The 19,592-nt window shown below is 34.5% G+C and overlaps 2 protein-coding genes, 1 long non-coding RNA gene and 1 pseudogene across 5 annotated transcripts; 3 read left to right on the top strand and 1 right to left on the bottom strand.

Annotated features, from left to right (window-relative positions):
• Positions 1 to 756: 756 nt before the first annotated feature.
• LOC107612327 (protein transport protein Sec61 subunit gamma pseudogene) lies at positions 757 to 969 on the top strand (annotated as a pseudogene).
• Positions 970 to 8,496: 7,527 nt separating this feature from the next.
• On the top strand, positions 8,497 to 11,743 carry LOC107612509 (protein IQ-DOMAIN 10). The gene is made up of 6 exons (XM_016314203.3): positions 8,497 to 8,628; positions 9,204 to 9,302; positions 9,740 to 9,919; positions 10,642 to 10,869; positions 10,995 to 11,108; positions 11,253 to 11,743. The coding sequence occupies exons 2-6, from the start codon at positions 9,225 to 9,227 to the stop codon at positions 11,538 to 11,540; spliced, it is 888 nt and encodes a 295-aa protein (XP_016169689.1). The 5' UTR covers positions 8,497 to 8,628; positions 9,204 to 9,224; the 3' UTR covers positions 11,541 to 11,743.
• On the bottom strand, positions 10,454 to 11,673 carry LOC107612511 (uncharacterized). The gene is made up of 2 exons (XR_001613789.3): positions 11,533 to 11,673; positions 10,454 to 11,405 (listed from the first exon to the last, which is right to left on the bottom strand). It is a non-coding gene; the product is annotated as an uncharacterized LOC107612511 (long non-coding RNA).
• Positions 11,744 to 14,875: 3,132 nt separating the features above from the next.
• On the top strand, positions 14,876 to 19,476 carry LOC107612508 (uncharacterized). 3 transcript variants are annotated; one of them, XM_021109194.2, is made up of 2 exons: positions 14,876 to 15,367; positions 17,465 to 19,476. In XM_021109194.2, exon 2 carries the CDS (start codon positions 17,516 to 17,518, stop codon positions 19,364 to 19,366), a length of 1,851 nt encoding a protein of 616 aa, XP_020964853.1. In that variant the 5' UTR covers positions 14,876 to 15,367; positions 17,465 to 17,515; the 3' UTR covers positions 19,367 to 19,476. The 3 variants fall into 3 exon arrangements, with proteins under 3 accessions (XP_020964853.1, XP_020964852.1, XP_088353449.1); XM_021109193.2 differs by lacking the exon at positions 14,876 to 15,367 and adding an exon at positions 16,138 to 16,332; XM_088497323.1 differs by lacking the exon at positions 14,876 to 15,367 and adding an exon at positions 17,024 to 17,207.
• The last annotated feature ends 116 nt before the right edge of the window (positions 19,477 to 19,592 follow it).

The raw sequence follows: 19,592 nt of genomic DNA on the forward strand, positions 1-19,592 counted from the left end.
GAAGCTTATGTGGGACAAATTGGGGCCATGGCTCCAAATTGTTTATAAAAATATTAGTAGTTCTTATGTCAAAGGATAAATTTAGTTCAATTTTTAGTCCTCTTCCTCTCAATTAAGATTTTGATGTGTTCAATTCTCATTTTTTTTATATTTTTTCTATAATTTCTAATTTCAAAGCATTAAAATCTCTTAGATTTGGAAATTGCTTCTCAAAAATTAAAAAAAAAAAAACTATTCACTTAGTACCTAAATACACATATTTTTTTTCCTAAATGCAGTGTAACTTTTTTAATGATAGAAATAGCTGCAATAAAATTAGGTATTTTTTATTTATTTAGTTTAGTATTATTATTTAATTTTTTATGAAAGACAATTTTTTGAAAGATAATTTGGTTATTTATATTAAAAGAATTATTAAAAAATTTAATTTTGATTTAATTATTAAAAACTTTAAGTCACTTAAAATTTAAAAAATATTATTATTAATTATTTTATAATTTTTATCTATTTAATTATATTTATTTTTATTTGTTATTTCATCTTTTTTTTTTAAAATTTGTTATACTTTTTTTTTTTTTTATTATTTATGCTTATCTTTTTTAATAGAATCGTCTAAAAATTTTAATGTTTTATCTTATTTTAAAATTTAAAATTAATTTAATAATTAATATAAATAAATAGTATTATTCTTTCGCAAGATACCCCAACAATATACAATAAAAATTCAATCTCAGTTTTGAAAGTATAAGACAGGCAATGGACGCTGTTGATTCAGTGTTGGAACCTCTCAAAGAATTCTCCAAGGACAGCGTAAGGCTCGTCAACCGTTGCCATAAACCCGATCGCAAAGAATATTTCAAGGTAGCTGTTAGTACTGCAATCGGAATCATGGTTATGGGATTCGTTGGCTTCTTCGTCAAGCTCATCTTCATTCCCGTTAACAACATCATCGTCGGATCTGGTTAGGATGATGATGACAGCCACAATCACATAAAGAGAGTTTTCAAGCAAATGGTAGCAACAGTTGTTCCCATATCAACTTTTTGTTGATCATAATTATGCCGTATATTACTTTTTATTTTTCCATTCTTCATATCTTTAGGAACATTACAGTTTTAATTTAAATTTAACAATTTTTTTACATGTGTTAGAGTTGGCACCGTTTAATTTAGCACTGATGAGAGAAAAATAGTTGATTGATTTACATGTAACATTAGTGTTATGCTTTTTTGTTTTCACGTTGAAGCTGAAAGTTCAATTTGATAGACAAAATGGTCCGTTACATATTTGATAAAATCCGTTGTGGTACTTAAAAAAAAATTGTTCTCTCATAACATACCATAACAATAACATATAATAAAAATTATTGATTTTTTTTATTTTTGGTGAAAAATTACCATATTTTTTTTTTCAATTCCTCCCACAATAAATAATCAATCTTTTAATTTAATTCAGAATTTAAACGATTTCTGTTACATCCATCCAAGTAAAAATCCTACCTCAATCTTAGTTACCATTGTTCTGACAGAAAACAACTACCATTTATAGAATAGATCATTCACTATAGCCATAATTTCCAAAAAAATAGGAAAAGTATAGGTAACCAATAATATTTTTGAACAATATGTGAACAATGTGAATTAATAGGGTTAAAAGAGTAAATTAATCTTAAATTTGATTAGTAGCATTAAATTAGGGTGTAGTGTATTTTTATTTAATTGGTGGTTGTTCATGTTGTTCAAGATAGTCATTGTTTACCTAGCACTCCCCCAAAAATAAATATGAATTTTTTACCGATAGTTCCGTTTGCACTTCCTCGCAGTTTCGTTTTCGTCTGCGCCTCCTTCCGACAGTTCCGTCTACACCTCCTTCCGACAGTTCCGTTTACGCCTCCTTCTGGTAGTTCAGTCTACGCATCCTTTCCGCAATTCCGTCTGCGGGAAGACAGTTACGCGCTCTATGCGCCTTCTGAAAATTATTCTTATCGCACTCTACGCGCCCTCTGAAGATCACTCTTATCGCGCTTTACGCGCACTCCGAAGATCACTACTTGCTCTTTCTCCGTCAAGCATAGCATCTGCTTCTATGTTTCTGCATCACTTTCATCTTTTCTTTTCTTATCCTTCCGAGTCCAATAGACCCAAAATTATCGTATTCTACGCGCCTTCTATTATCGCGCTCTACACGGCCTCTCTTATTGCGCTCTACGCGCCTTCTAAAGATCGCTGCTTGCTCTCTCTTCCTCAAACACGACATCTCCTTCTATGTTTCTGCATCACCACACCATATGCATTTTCCTCAACTATTTCATCGGAACTTATGAATTATTGACATCTTCTATCCACCAACTTGTGGGAGCATATTAAATTTTTGTATTATTTTTATTTGTTATTTTATTTTTTTCTTCTTATCTTATTTTAAAATTCAAAATCAATTTAATGTGGTTTTATCGAGTCTAAGGTCGGGTAAGAGTCTCAAAAATAGACCCGATGATTATTTCGGATCGGATCTGGGTCAAGACGAACAAAGAAACTAAAAAATATATATATTTTAAATTAATTTCAATATTATGTTATATTAATTATAAGCTTATTGTTTTATTTTTAATCACTCTTATTGAATTAGAAAATAGATCAAAGAAGTATCAAATTAGAATTTATAGACAAATTCAAGTTCAATTATGGATATCAACTTTTCAATAACAAGTTTTTTCTTTATAAATAAGTGCATCATAAATAAGATTTTTTATAAATAAATTTTTTAATAAATTATTGTTAAAGCTTTAAAGATCCGGTTTTCACCTGATTTGGAATCGGTATAGTTGTGGCCCAAAAATATTTAGGTTTCATTGGATCTAAGACCAAATTAGAATCTAAAAAATAGATCCGATGTATATTTAGAATCGAATCTAAGTCAAGATAAACTCGATTTTACCCTATCTATAAACACCTCTACAAAAAGGTTTTGTTTCTAGCAAAGATATGTTACAAAACACCACTAACCTTTGGACTCAAATATTAGGAGCTATGATTCACGGACACGAGACACGACACGATACGAGACACGTTGACACGCGAATTTTAAAATCTTACATGACACGGGGACACGCATATATATAAAATATAAAGTATTTTTTAGATAAATTATAATGATATTTTGATATTTTATTGATATTAAAATATAAAATAAAATTTTTTAATTATTTTTAATGTCTTATTTTAATTATATCAAGTATTTAAAATATTTTTTGTTTTAATAAATAATAATATATACTATATCTAAATTTATTTTAAGAATATATATTAAGAATAAGACTGGACACGCAGACACGTGATGGTATTTAAGTATGTCTAGGCGTGTCCGGAGAAGAATTTTTTATTTTTTATTAAGACACAGTTGGACACAGCAGACACGCGTGTCAAACGAGTGTCGTGTCCAAAATGTGTCTGACACACAGACACGATAACTCAGCGAAGCGTCCGTGCTTCATAGATTAGGAGTGGATACCCCACCAGCCACCACCACGTGTATTATGACACCACTCTTTTGTCATCTAAGGAACTTAAAGATCTTTGTTAGATTTAGATGCACAATATATATTGTGTGTTCATCCAAGCCATATCATAAGATTTGATGTTTCCTTCATTTTTCACATTCAAGTACCATGTTTCGTTGGAACCTAACCAATATGTGTTGGAGATAATTTGCACTCTCTCTCTCTCTCTCTCAAAATTTGAAGGGTGAGATTAAAACTTTCCCCTATATACCATAAGTAGCAACAAAATCCATAACTATAAGGAAATAAAGTAGAGTATATTTTAAGGAAAGATTTTGAAATGATTTTAATGATCTTGATTTTTTTTAGCATCATTTTACAGCTTGATACAAAATAAATGAATTCAACTAGGAAATTAAATATTTTCCTATCAATATCAGTCCTTTAAAAAAATTACATTTTATTCTAAATTCTAAATCTTTAAACTTAAACCTCCAAAAAGTGAAGTTAAAAAAATAATTTTACAATAAAAAATTAACTAATATTATATATTAATTAAAAATTAATTCTCTATTATATTTATTCAAAAGAAATTTAAGCAGCGTAACAAAAACGAAACTGTTGTACAAACTCTAAAAAGTACGAAAAATTTTTTTGAAATATGTTTCTTTTCATCATACTTACTAATGTTAAAGTATTCTTTTATGGAATTATTTATCACCATTATTTTTATTATATTGTTTAAGTATTAACCTTTTTGTTTTAATTCAATATCAATTCGCTAGTACTATATGAAATACACATGAGGGTTGTTGTAAGACCCACAAGTAGAGGAATAACCAGAAAGCATTAAACACAAAAAGGATAACAGATTCTACAGACGGAACACTATAACATAAAATCAGAGAATGATTTCAGAAGTGTTAGAAGTAAATAAGGATGTAATTTCACAATAATTTTGATGGTAATGTTAAAGAGATTATTGTGAAATTATTGTTTGGTGTTTTTTTTGTGACTGAAATAAACTAAATAAAGAAAAACAAAACAAACAAAATAAGGAACTGCTTAAATAGAGGGACAGTCCCGTTTAAGACTATTCTTAAATTCCTCCTAAGGTGAAAGAAGCTCCACATGTGAAAGTTGTAACTTCATCGCCATCTTTGCCATAGTATCTGCCATCGTGTTTGCATCTCTCATAATCAAACGAAAGTCAATACGCTAATTCCAATGCATGATATCTCTTATTTTGAGCACCAATGGATCAATAAGCCCAAAATCATCTTGAGTAACAAGATTAAATGCTTCCACACAATCTGTCTCACAAATAACATCTCGTTGACCCACATCTCAAGCTAAGAGATATCCTCTCCAAATGGCAAACAATTCTCCTTGAAGAATACTATTACTCTCAATCATTCCCAAACACCCCATTTGCCAACTCCCATTACAATATCTAATAATACAAGCAAAACCAACACTATCACCCGAACCAAAATAACTAGCATCACAATTAATCTTAAAAGTACTAATGGATGGGGGATTCCAAAAACCATTTAGAGTAGAGGGAAGGGACATACGTTGTAATTCAAAAATATTCCTAAACTCCTTTTCTGAAGATAATGTCAGACAAATCACTTTTTTCAGAGGCCAAGTTTCATGAGGATTAAAGATGTCATTATTCCTTGCTCGCCATATCCACCAAAGTCTCGAAAAGAACTTGAACGGATGCTCTCTGCTATGATACAAGAACCAGTTCTTCAAATCCAAAGGATGACAAGAAATATCCAATCTATGCCAGACAAGCTGAGCTTTTGGACAATTCCGAATACAATGTAAAACTGATTCCTGGCTAGAAAGACATCTTGGACACCTATCTGATGACGACATCCCTCTTCTAAAGCGAAAACTTACAGTAGGAAGAGCCTCTTTAAGACACAACCAAGCCAAAAACTTATGCTTTTCTGGAACAAGCTGACGCCAAAGCCAAAGCCAATTCTCCCGCTCCTCCCAACCAAATAGCTGCTTACACAACCACAAGTAACCATTGCGTGAGTCATAGCCTTTGGCAGCAGACCCACACCAATACCAACCCACTTCCGGACCTGCTTGTTCATCTGGATTGTAAGAGACAATATTACCTTTTAGCTTTTGATATAAAGGAGAATAAAGAGTATCCAAATGCCACCTACAAACCGACCAAATATCCTGTATCCGGAGATTCGAATCAGAAATGTGAACATAATCCATCTCATTAGATAACCGTCATTCTCTCCTCCAGCTAGAAAACCAAAAATTCTGGTTCAAATCTCCAATACACCAAGCAAACCCATCATTCAACACTTTCCAAGCCTTGCAAAGACACCTCCAAATGGGAGAGTCCTTGTTCTTAGGATAACTAAAACAGTCATATAGAGATGATCGGTATTTGACATCCAACAATTGGACCCATAGCTTGTTTGACTGCTGGAAAAAAATACAAACTAGCTTCCCAAGAAGAGCAATATTTACACAATAAGGATCTCTAACCCCCAAACCTCCATATTTTTTTGGAGTAACCAGTACCTTCCAACTAACGAGATTCAATCCTCTTCCATCAACTTGTCATTTCCAAAGAAAATTCCTCATCATAGACTCTAATTTACTAATAATTCCTTTGGAAAAATAGAGACCTGCATCTGGTACATGGGAATAACGGCTGCAACAGAATTAACCAAACAGAGTCTACCAGCCCGATTGAGTAAATTCCCTTTCCAGCTTGCTAGCCTACTCCAAATCTTATCCAGGACACCATTGAAAGCTGAACGAGTCACCCTAGAATGGCTAAGGATAACTCCAAGATACCTGCCCAAGTCCTGGACAAATCTGATAGAGGATACCTCAGTGAAAATCTCTTTCCTTATTGCAGAGACATTCTTGGAGCAAAGCGCTTTAGACTTCTCCACATTAATCTTCATCCCAGATGCTTTGCAAAAAGTCTCTAAAACCAACATCACATTTTGCACTTGTCCCTTTGTAGCTTTACATAATAGAAGCAAGTCATCCGCAAACATTAAGTGGGATATTCTTGGTCCCCTTCTAGAAATAGCAACCGGCTCCCACAAGCCAAAATCAACCTGATGACTAATAAAGCATACCAATCGCTCCATACACAGCACAAAAAGATAGGGTGACATAGGGTCTCCTTGTCTAAGACCTCGACTAGGAGTAAAGTCATTCAGACGATTCTCATTCCAAGGAATAGATAAGGAAGAAGCAGTGACACAATTCATAATCAAATTAATTGTAGGAATAGGAAAACCAAAGCTCTTTAGGGTATGAGCTAAAAACCTCCAATCAACTCTGTCATAAGCTTTCTCCAGATCAATCTTAAAGGTCAGTGTGCCTTTCTTTGATTTAGTCTTCTTCATAAAGTGGAGAACTTCTTGAGCAATAATAATGTTGTCAGGAGTTCCTCGTCCCGGAATAAATCCTCCTTGAAGCGGGCCAACAATCTCCGCAAGATGAGGACGAAGCCTATTAACAAGGACCTTCGTGATGATCTTGTAAACTACATTGCAGAGACTAATCGGTCTGAAATCTTTTATAGATACCGGTGATTCAACCTCCGGAATAAGAACCAGTAAAGTCTCCAACATTCTCGAATCAAGAGTAACACCGAAGAATGCTTGCTTAACCATCTTCCAAATATCAAGACTAATGATCTCCCAATATTCTTTGAAGAAGAAAGCTTAAAACCCATCAGGATCCAAAGCTTTAAAAGAGTTCATGTAAAAAATATTGTTTGGTGTTTGAGTATATATGATAGGTTAGGTAAAAATAAAAAACTAATAAAAAATATGTATTACGTATATTTTATTGTTGTTTTTGTATTTGCTATTCGTATTGGAACTTCCTCTTTTTTGGAATCGAAATCTTGCTATAACATCTACGAAACAAAATAATACTAAATGATTTGAAATTTAGATTCTCTAAATTTTGAATTTTTACTTGAGAAGGTAAAATGTGATCTTTCATCCTTGAATGGTTTATCTCTTATATTTTTTCTTGATCCCACCTATAAAATAAATAATGAGAGATCACATTTTATCTTTTAAAGTAAAATTTTTAAAATTTAAAAAATCCAAATCCATTATTTAAAACTAATTTAGAAGAGAATCCGACCTAAACATGTTTAGTCTTAAATCAATATATGCTAATTAATATTCAATATGTACTTCATTCGGTTAGAGCGTTAGTTTTAGGGATGACAATAGATTTCTATAGGAGTGGAGGGTCCTCCCATGCTCTTGCCTCGTTTCTATTTAGTAAAATGTATTTCTTCTCTGTTCTATCTCTATCACCGATCTCGTTTATTTTTTCGCAAAAATTTTAAATTTATTTTAAAAATTAATACAACTATAATAAAATCATATACAATTTAATTAAATATATCAAATCAAATACAATTTAAAAACAAATTTAACATAATAACATATACATAAAATTTTTATCATATAAATTAAAATAAAATGAATTAAAATTACTTACATATATAAGAACATTTAAATAAATTTGTTTTTGGGAGATTTCATGGATCCCTAGAGGGTAGGTACCCATTTATTCGCGGGTGGATCTCCATCTCCGTAAAAATTTTGCGGATCCCCTTTAGCCTCCTGTGTAAAAAATCTCCACAGATATCCCACATATTTGGTTTTTTTTTTTTTTTTTGTCATCCCTAGTTGGTCTTATGGGCGGAAGTTCGCGAGTTCAAGCCTTCCAGGACCAAAACAGATTATTCTTGTGTTGTTATTCCAAGATTTTAATCAATGTTTCCTTGATGATGATATTTCATTTTCAAAAGAGCACAGCTGGGAAATAATCATATAATTAATACCTCCTCACCTCACCTCATCTTTTTCTCTTATTTTCCTCTTGTTATTAATTTCTTGTTTAGACTTCTACTCTTTCAAGAGATCAAACATCTCCTTCAATGTTGTTGGCTTGTCATTGCATTATTGAGCAATTCTATCTATCTCTCTTTTGCTCTCAATTTATGTGTACTCTTGCAATGTATCACTTCTTACTACCCACCATTCATCATCCTCTTCAAGAAAACTCCTGTTTGCTTTTTTTTTTCCCCTTCTCTCTGCTTGGTATGTGCCCCTTAACCATTTCATATCTTTAGCTTTTATCCTTGGCATTCAATATGATTATGATTATTTTTTGTGCCACAAACTTCAGCATGGAATTATTTTCATATTCTAAGGGAATAGGACTCTTTTTTTTTTTTTTGTTACTTGTGTGATTTAGTGTTGTAAATTGTTTCAAGAGTTCTGGGTGCAACATCAAAAGAAATAAACATAGATTGCTGATTTTAATTTGGATATAAATTCCATGGTGTTAATAGAAAAGGCATCTATTATGATGGAATTTCGACAAAATAGTTTTTTCTCATTTAAAATATGCGTCTTGTTTGTATTTTTATTTTTTATTTTCATTTTTAATAATTTTTATTTCTAATATTACATTATTGGATAGCCTCAATTCTCAAGCTTTTACATATTGATAATTTGCATAATACTATGGAAAGGGTTAATGCATCTGATAAGGAAGTTAAGGCTAATTATAAATAAGTAAATAACCAAATAATAATGTTCCTCCATCACACTAATGCATGGATCTATGAAGAAATTTACTATAAGTTGTTGGATGGAATATTACTGTGCAGGTTACTTGTTAAGAAACAGGAATGGGTGCAACGAAAGGCTGTTGGATACTATTCAAACAGAAAAAGAAACCCAAAGAAGATAAATCCCAAGAAGAAAAGGTGATTTCTCCATAATTTTCTCCAAAAATACTATATGTATAAAGAATATCAGTTCTTATGCATTTATATATAAATACATGTGATGATTATTTTCAATATGTATTTATTTTAAAATGTATTCTATACGAATAACTGATTTGGTAGTTGTGTATATGAAGCATTATTGAATTTTTTCTCTTCTATGCACTTTTCGGAATAATTAGTTAACCAAGTTGCACTTAAATCTGTTAAATTTACTATATATATCTTTAAGTAAAAACAACAACTAAGAATTGAAATTTTTAAAATTCCCCTTCAATTAAAATTTTTAACTCTTGATTTCCAAGCCATTGTCAATAAAATCCAGTGAAAATGAAGTAATTTGAATATTGAAGATACATTTAAAAGCGTTTTAAGAACATGGTGTTTTTTGGTTTCTCACCGGTCCTTGAATATAGGTAAATCCTACCGAAGAAAAGATAAACGAAGAATCCTTGAATGGAAAGCAAAGCAGTAATGAAGAGTCAAGTAGCATCATCCCTAATGAAGGTGGTTTGATAATGGACAGAACAGTTCCTTCAAGGTTGATTGATAATATTGCTGCTACAAGGATCCAAAATGCATTTCGCTCTTTTATGGTACAGTTTTAAAATAATCTCATTACGCATAACCCTTTCTAATTGACATCATTAATTTTTTCAATAACAACTGTACTTTATGCAGATATCAAGTGTGTTTAGTGTACGAATGATGTTATTGGTTATAAAGTAGTTAGCAATTTGTTGAGAAACCTAACATATCCAAATCCAAATATAATGGCTTTTCAACGTATCAACTATGCAAAATTGATTTATCCTTGTAAAAAAAAAGCATTTCATGTTGCTTATAATAGTAAACACAAGATCTTGACAAATTGTCACAAATATAATTGCTTGATTTTCAAGGCTAGAAACTTGGCTGCATTTCTCCATGTTTTGATGAAACAAACCTGTTCTTTATAAATTATAATCTTCCTAACAATCAAGTGTACGTGGTTGCTCCCATCAACTAGTTATGAACAAAAGTGAAAATCTAAATAGCACTTCCTTGTTGGTTTCATAGATCAAGTTTAAGTACCATGTAACAATGCACCGAATTGAATTCATATAATTTAGCATAACAATTTGAATCATGGGAGATGAACATAAATCATTATTTAAATTATACCATCAAATTACACTAGAGCATGATGAATCAAATTCAACCTACTACACCAAATAGATGTTGGATTTCCACATATCAACTCCGTCAATCGGACAATGAGTACACCAAATATTTCTCTAAGAACATTAAATGATACCCCTTCTCGCATACTATGCAGGCAAGAAGAACATTAAACCATCTAAAGGGAGCAGAGAAATTTGAAGCTTTGATTCAAGATCACCTGGCCAGAGAGCAAACAGCAACTGCATTAAGCTATATACATTCATGGAGCAGAATACAAGACGAGATTAAAGCTCGCAGAATCTGTATGATAACAGAAGCTCGTGTTAAGCAACGGAGATTGGAAAGCCAGCTAAAACTCGAAGCTAAGATTCATCAGCTAGAGGTACACATTGTTTCAACCATCTTCTCGCAATGACTTGGTTTCTGTCGATTTTGATGGGGTTATCAAAATAGCAGCCATCACTTCTCTCTGTTTCTTGTAATGCTGTTTGGTAAAATGCATGCTAGGTGGAATGGTGCGGCGGTTCAGAAACAATGGAAGAGATAATTTCAAGGTTATATCAGAGAGAAGAAGCCGCAATTAAACGCGAGCGAGCCATGGCATATGCCTTCTCTCATCAGGTACAAACCTTGATCAACTTGCAGCACATCACATACCAATTGTTACAAAGAATTCCACCACATTTTTTCACACCTAAACACTGATTTAGCACATAGAAGAGATGTAACAGAAACATTTCTAAAAGCATGCCTTAATTATTGCAGTGGAGGCCAAACTGTAGCCAATATTTCGGTCAGGCTTCCTATAGTCTCGGTAAGGAAAGCTGGGGTTGGAGCTGGACGGAGCGTTGGGTTGCAGCGCGTCCTTGGGAAATCCGGGTACGAGTTCATACCTCCAAGGTAAAGAAACTCAATAGCCTGCAGCAAAAGTCCAAGTTAGATAAGATGGACGATAACAAGAGCAAAGTTCCCTCAGCTACTCCTGCCCTGTCGAATGGGAAAGGAAAAGAAAACGACACTTGGGAGTTGTCAAAGAACTGTATACCTGAATAGGGTCATTTCTTTGAAGGCCTATACTATTTTTTCGGTTTGTTGTGTTTGTTTAACTATTTGGCTTGGTGAGAATCTACCATTTGGTGTGTACATTGCATTAGTAGAGATGCTATGGTTTTTGCTTCATAATGTATTGCCTAGTATTTCAAGGTTGCACTAAAAGAAGTAGAGAGTTAAATATCAATCATTTCTATTTGAAACCATAAGCACGCAACCAATTTGAACGCACATACTGATTCATAAGTTCTTTAAATGGATTGAGAAATCCTCACTCAAGGAATCAACAAGTTATAACTGAAAAATAATGTATGAATTATAGTCCAAAGAAAATTTCTGAAGCACTAAATGACTTGAGTATAAAGCAAAAAACCATACTAAATTCCCATAATAGTCCTTAGATTCTCTGCTTTCACCAATTTGGTATTGTGGTCCTTGAGATTGACCTACGGACATCATAGTGGTCCGTCGACCTCTTTTTGGCGCTCACTCACCAAAAGCAGTGATGAGTTGACACTCTTTGCCGTGCCAGACTAGTGTAAAACAATTTGACGCCTAATCATGGCCAACATGATAGTATTTTGATTCTTGTGAGCATGTAAACAAAGTCATTTGGGCCATCATTAGGCGCCAAACGAAAATGTCGTCGTTCCGCACTAGTCTAGCAAGGGAGTGCCAGCTCATTGCTGAGTTTGCTAAGTCAGCGACGGAGAGGAGTCGAAGGACCCCTATGGTGCCTGAAGTTCAATATCCGGGACTACAATATTACAAGTAGGATCTCAGGACCAAAACGGTGGAAGTCATGGATCTGAGAACCATTATGGAAATTTAGTCGTAAAAACCATATCAATATGAGCATAGCCACACAATTGCGTCAAAGGGAAAACCACAAAACATTTGATATATGCAACTATGCAAGATCCGCAAAACTGTTAGAGACACATATTCTAGTTTTACTCGAAACACACTAAAAAATGCAAAAACCGAAATTTCCAAGATAAAGTTGTTTGATACAGGTCCAATTAAAGTAAACAAGCAAAACTTTTGGAAAACATTATAAATTTTAAGAAAAGAAAAAAAAAAGATATCTTGGATTGGGATAGCCCGCGTGGCCATCACGGCCCCAGCAAGCAAAGAGAGGGGCTCTGACCGCGGGCAGTCTTCATCGCAGATTCCGACACAGCGGATGGCCGCTCCTCCGTGTCCATCTCTTCTCGGGGCAGAGCCGCCTGCAACTACCTCCAAGGGAGGAAGAAGGGTTGCTCCGCCCCCGCCCCCACATTGGAAGAAGGAAGAGTTGTTCGGAGAAGGCAGTAACAGCCGTGGCGGATCTGCTCAGATAAGATCAAGTAGTGTTAGGGTTTACTGGTTTAGGGTTTCTTAGTTGCCTTTATATATCAACCCTTATTTATATAGTTTTTACCGCATAATTACTTCGCTCCTTCAATTTTTTTATTTTAATAAAAAATATTTGATAAATTGCATGGTTCTGGAAAAACCGAACTGTACTGGCCGGTTAACCAAGAACCGGTCCGATTAACTCAAAGAACCGCTTGACAAAAAATTGGTGAAAAATCAGCCAAATCGACGGTAAACCGCCGGAATCAGCTCGATTTTTGGAGGCTCACCGGTTTGAATCCATACGCCTCAAAATTGCATCGTACACAAATCAGAAAAAAGAAGACCCACCCCACCCCCTTTCCATAAATGTAAAAATCGGTGAACTAAACCTCCAATTAGTTCGGTCTAGTATAAAGACTGTTTAAGGTCAAGAATCGATAAGAACCGGTGAAAATTGGTCAAAATCAATGAAAAATTGATCTAACCAAACCGTTCAAGAGAAAATTCTAAAATTAATAAAGAAGTGGCTTGAACATAAATCTTCCTTGTACTTAATACTTCTCTTGCCACTAAACTATTTTATTTCTTAATATTTTATATGCTAATTATTAATTATATAATAAAAGCGCACAATAATTTTTTAGATATTATTTTAATTTTATATTCACTTATATTTAAATTAATTATCTTTTTATTATTCATAATTATTAATATAAATTTTATTAAATATGTAATCAAATATTTCTATTAATTATAATATAATTATTTTTTATGATTATATAATATTTATTAATATTATTTTCAATAAATACATATAGTTTATAAATTATAACAATATAATAAATATAAAAATACTTTAATTAAGGATCGATTTTTTAGCAAGGTATGAAATGTATCATCAAATATTCAATATGATTCCACGATATCTAGTTTCATTCAAGTAACGGATTCTAAAAATAAAATAAAATAAATCTTTATCATAAAAAAATACTAGAATTTTATATACTTATTTAATAATAATCGAATTATAACTTGTTGATTATAATTTGTTGAAACTTAATTGTTTCTAAAATATTAATAAAAATATATATTTTAAAATTTTAACTATTTTATATTTTTTATTTATTTAAGACCGATTCTACCAGTTCAACCAATAACTTATTAATTAAACCAATAAATTAATAAACCAGTAGTATGACCAGTTCAATTCTTACGACCCTTTCTCTCTAGGTCTCTCTCGCTCATAGAAAACCCTAATACCCTTCTTTGAGCAGCCATCATCCCAAACTCATCACCCAAACAGTCAAGGAGGTCACATAACCCTTCTCCTCGTCGTGGGTGCCATCATTGGAAAGGTCTGCTCGACCCTCTTCTCATCATTCGTCTTTTCCTCGCCGTCGCACGAAGGTCCGCGTTGAGCTCTTGGTGTCGCCGTCGCGAAGGTTGCTGGGTCCGTCAGTCATCGTCTCTTCGAGCTCTCTGTCTCTCTTCGAGTTCTTTCTCGCTCTCTTTGTCCGAGCTCACTTTCCTGTTCGAGTTCTCTATCACTCTCTCTGTCCGAGCTCACTTTCCTTCGCCGTCACTTCCTTCCTTCCTCGCCGCCGATAAGCACTTATGGTTCAATTTATTTTTGCTTGTTTTGAGTTGATTCTGTGAGTCAATTTGTTAATAATTCTGATTGTGTGATTCTGAGTTGCTAGGTTTTATGATTATGAGTTTGGATTTTTTTGCTTAGTTTTTATGTTTTTTAATTCTCGACTTTGGATCATGGTTCTGAAAATTAGACCGGACTAATCGGTTGAACCGATCGAACCGTAAACTGACTATTAACGATTTTGTTAACCATGTAAAACTACTAATTAAAAAACCGCTAACAAACTGTGGAACTGGCTGAGAACTGGTCGGTCAGACCAGAACCGGCCGGTTTGGATGAAACTATGTCGTTTTGGTTCCGCACTCACGAGTCATGACCTACCTTTTCCTTCCCTTCCGTCTTCATTCCCCAAATCATAAAGGAAGTTGAAACTTGAAACTAGCATCTCCACCGCCGCAAGGACGGCCGCCATCCGTCGCGCTCAGGCACTACCATCGTCGTCTGGTCGTCCGTGCTTCTTCCTCCTTCAAGAATCGCAGCTTCTTCCTCGAGCTCGGCGTGTCAGTCCCTGGTATTCATCTGCTCCGTCGCGCTCCTGCCGCCGTTCGTCGCGCGGTCAGGCACCATCGTCTTCGTCTGGTCGTCGTTCTCGAAGTCCCCAACCCACCAATTGCAGCTTCTTGCTCGAGCTCGGAGTCTTTGAGTCTGCTCTTCGTTTGCACAGCCGCAGGTTCTTCCAATTCTGAGTCGTGTTCGTCGCCTGGCCTCTGTCTCCGTCGCGCTTCTGCCCCTCTGCTCAGACTGCTCAGAAGAAAAACCCTTCTCCATTCCAATTTCCTTCCTTCGAGTTCAGAGAGCAGAAGCTCAACCAAGAAAAAAACCCGAGACTTCGAAGGTCAGTTCACTGCTAACTTCTTCTGCCTTTTTTATTTATGCCATCTTCAATGATTATTTGATTACTGATTATTTGAATGTTTTGTGTTTTAATTTTTTATTGAATGATTATTTTATTACTAATGAGCTCTGGTTCTGCTGTGTTGCTGTTTTTGTGTGTTGTGATTTTTTATTGAATGAGCTCTGGTTCTGCTGTGTTGCTGTTTTGTGTGTAGCTGTGTTGCTGTTTTGTGTGTACTTTATTTTTTATTCTGTAAGTTAACTACTTGCCCTTTCTCTAGTCTATAGTATCTTGCAATTTCATCTGTTTGTAGAATATGGGGTAGCTGACAACAACAAAGCTTCAAACCAGAATAATATAATATAATAGTGTCTTGTAATGTGAACAATAATTCTGACTCTAAGATGGTCACAATCAAATTTTATGCACAAAAAACATGTAATGTGACACTGTAATGCATCATTTATTCTCTGTTCTGAATTTCTAATTTCTGAATAATCATTGATAAGTTGTGTTGTTGTTGAAATTATTGATAAAAATGGCTTTGCTATGCTGCTGCTGTTTTTTAATTTCTGAGTCTGCTATTTTTGAATTTTTGTTGATAGATTTATTGATTTCAGGGTTTAGGGTAATTATTTGTTGCTGTTTTTTAATTTTTGTTGCTGTTAAACAAAGTGCTTGAACTGAATTGTGTGTTTTGAGGTCCTCTGAATCCTAGATCCCTTTCCAAATTAAAGGTTTTGACATTGAAAAATTGCCCCCTTTTTAAGAACCATTTTTTTGCAATGGGGCTATTCAATATCTCTCAGAGATCCAGAAACTGATTGCTTTAGATTAGAAGAACCTATTCCAGTCACAGAGATCGGTGAGGATGTTCTTCAAAAACTGGAGGTGCTGCTGCTAGCTAACTTGCCAAGACTCAGATTTGTAACCATAGACATGACATTGAGATGGTCCTCTCCAGAGTAAGTAAATATATACAGGTGCCCTTTGTTGAAATCTTTACCATTTTGCAAGGATAAGGAAACAAACTTAAGATCCATGTGGAATGAGTTCAAGTGGAGACACAAAGCTCAATACCAAGATATATTTCTACCCTCGAATGAGCTTACGTTTTAGCCATATTTCTTCATGGTTCACATTAATGTTTTATGAAGAAATAAAAAGCGAGTTGTGCTTGTGCCTGTTGTATTAGGGTGTTTATTTGTAATTTATTTATTATCTTATTCTAAAACGGTTTTTTCGGTTGAATCACGGTTGGACCGGTTAGACCAGTGAACTAATGAACCAGTGACTAAAGCGGTTTGATGACCAGTCCGGTTCTCAGAACCTTGCTTTGGATGATGAGTTTTCTTGAATACTATGGATAACTGTAAATTTGCCAAGCCCTTGAAGTTGATGCTGGAAAATTTTGAATCCAAGGATAATTTTGATGAGGATGCTGTTGTTGATCAACAAAGTGAGATTTTTGAGTTGTAGAACATGGTTAAGGATAGGCTTGCATTGCCATTATTGATTGATTTTTGTGACAAAGTTGGATTGGACTCTCCACCGTGTTTCATGTCCCCATAGAACTTAAGATGATGATTTTGGAGAGTCTTCCTAGTGTTGTTGTGGCTAGGGTGGCTTGCTTGTGTACAGAACTGCGGTACCTGTCTTGGAATAATGACCTCTGGAAGAAGTTTGAGGAGGAGTTTGGGGAAGCTGGGAGTAGAGTGAAGTTCTTTAGGGAATATTTTGCTTTACACTGGGAATCAAAGAAGAGATCAATGCAACTGGATTTTTTATGCATTATTCCCAGCAAGGAGAGATCTTAATCCTTTTGGAAATTTTTTATTTTGTAAGTTTTTAATGATAAAATATGGACAAGTTATTATGCGAAATTACAAAATTTTGAATTTTATTAGTTTAGAAATCATTGAATTTGGATGTTTGAAATTGTATATTGAATTTTTAATAATTTTATTGTATATTTAACTAAACCACTTCGACTACAGTTGGACCATTGAACCATCAATCACTTGACCGGTTCAATGACCGGTTCGGTTCCGACAACCTTGGTTTTCTCTGTTCTGATTCTGATTCTTTCTTTCACAGTGCTTTTACCTGTACGAGGAAGCATCGACGGTGTGGCGCGTGTTTGAAGGAATGGTGCCAACCCGAATAGCTTCTCTGTCTTGTTTTCGCCTTCATCAACACATGGGTACTCTCTTTCACTCCATTTTCAATCTTCCTCCTTTTGCTTCTTTCCATTTCCCCATATTTCACTTTACTTCTATAGTTAGTGCCACAAACCTTGATGATCATGATCATGATTGTGAGAGGAATAGCAAAAGAAACGACTTCAGGAACTTCTTGAGAGACAAGTGTAAGCTTGGTAAACTGAGTAATGTTGGTGAAGCTTTTGACTTGTTTCATTCTATGGCTATGATGAAGCCTTTGCCATCTGTGTTTGACTTCACTTTGTTGTTGGGTGTGATTGTGAGGATGAAGCATTACACAACTGCGATATCTTTGGTTCAATACATGTATTCTTCTTTGGGCATAAAACCTGATTGCTTTACTCTTAATATTGTGATTAATTGCCTTTGTCGAATAAAGTTGACGCCTTTCGGGTTCTCTGTTTTTGCGAGCATGCTCAAGCTTGGATTGGAGCCACCTCTGTCGACTTTCACTGCTCTCATTAATGGGCTTTGCATGCAAGGCGATGTGGCTCGGGCAGTGGGGATGGTTGAAAGTTTGAAAAGCATGGGTTATCAATTGGATGTTTACACTTATGGAGCGTTGATTAATGGATTGTGTAAGATGGGCGACACTAATGCAGCTATTGGGTGGCTACATAAGATGGAAGAAAGAGATTGTAGATCCAATGTTGTAGTTCACAGCACAATTATTGATAGTTTGTGCAAGGATGGATTGGTGTCTGAGGCTTTAAATATGTTCTCAGAAATGTGCAGCAAAGGTATTAAACCAAATATTGTCACATACAGTTGTTTGATTCAAGGTCTTTGCAATTTTGGCAGATGGAAAGATGCTGCTTCCCTGCTGGATGAGATGATGAAAGTGGGGATGATGCCAGATTTGCAAACTCTAAACATTTTAGTGGATGTTTTCTGCAAAGATGGAAAAGTTATGCAGGCTAAGAGTGCAATTGGATTTATGATTCTGATGGGCGAGCGGCCAGATGCCTTTACCTATAATGCATTGATTGATAGACAAAAGGAAATGAATGAGGCCATGAAAATATTTAACTCAATGGTTACTAGGGGCTGTTTACCTGACATTGTAACTTACACATCACTTATACATGGATGGTGTATGATTAAAAACATAAATAAGGCTATGCATCTTTTGAATGAAATGTTCAATGCTGGATTCGTTCCCGATGTTGTCACTTGGACCACTCTTATCGGTGGGTTTTGTCGAGTTGGTCGACCATTGGCTGCAAAAGAACTCTTTTTTAGTATGCACAAACATGGCCAGATGCCCAATCTCCAGACTTGTGCTGTTATGTTGGATGGTCTATGTAAATCCCAGCTTCTTTCCGAGGCAACATCGTTGTTTGAATTAATGGAGAAGAGTGGTCTGGATCTTAACATTGTGATTTATAATATTATGCTTGATGGAATGTGGGCCGCTGGAGAAGTAAACGGGGCATGGAAACTTTTTTCTTCTTTGCCTGCTAAAGGTCTGCAAATTAATTTGTATACTTATAACATTATGGTTAAAGGTCAATGTAAACAAGGTTTAATAGATGAAGCTGAAGACTTACTTACGAACATGGAAGAGAATGGCTGCCCGCCAAACTACTCCACTTACAATGTCTTTGTCCAAGGGTTACTAATTAAAAAGGATTCTTTAAGGTCCATGAAATACCTTCAAATAATGACAGACAAAGGCTTTTCAGTAGATGCTACCACCACAGAATTGATTATCAATTACTTATCCACTAATCAAGGAGACGGTGCATTTCGAGAATTTTTGTTCCCAAAAAGATAGTACATTGAGTCTGGCCTCTTGATTCATCCATGTAAATAACACTAGAAAATCAATATCATTCAAGAGCTTCCAGCTGACAACTTATGCAATTATGAAGTTGATCCTTGATTTAGATCCTCTTAAAATACTCAAAAATTTGGTTTTTCCTATAACTTGTTGGGGATGTTTGTAAATATAATCATTCTTTAGCCACCCAACAATTATAGTATGAGAGTTGGGGTGTGTT

The sequence above is a fragment of the Arachis ipaensis genome, chromosome B8 (assembly GCF_059453495.1).
Source record: "Arachis ipaensis isolate K30076 ecotype BB chromosome B8, ASM5945349v1, whole genome shotgun sequence".
Taxonomy (NCBI): domain Eukaryota; kingdom Viridiplantae; phylum Streptophyta; class Magnoliopsida; order Fabales; family Fabaceae; genus Arachis; species Arachis ipaensis.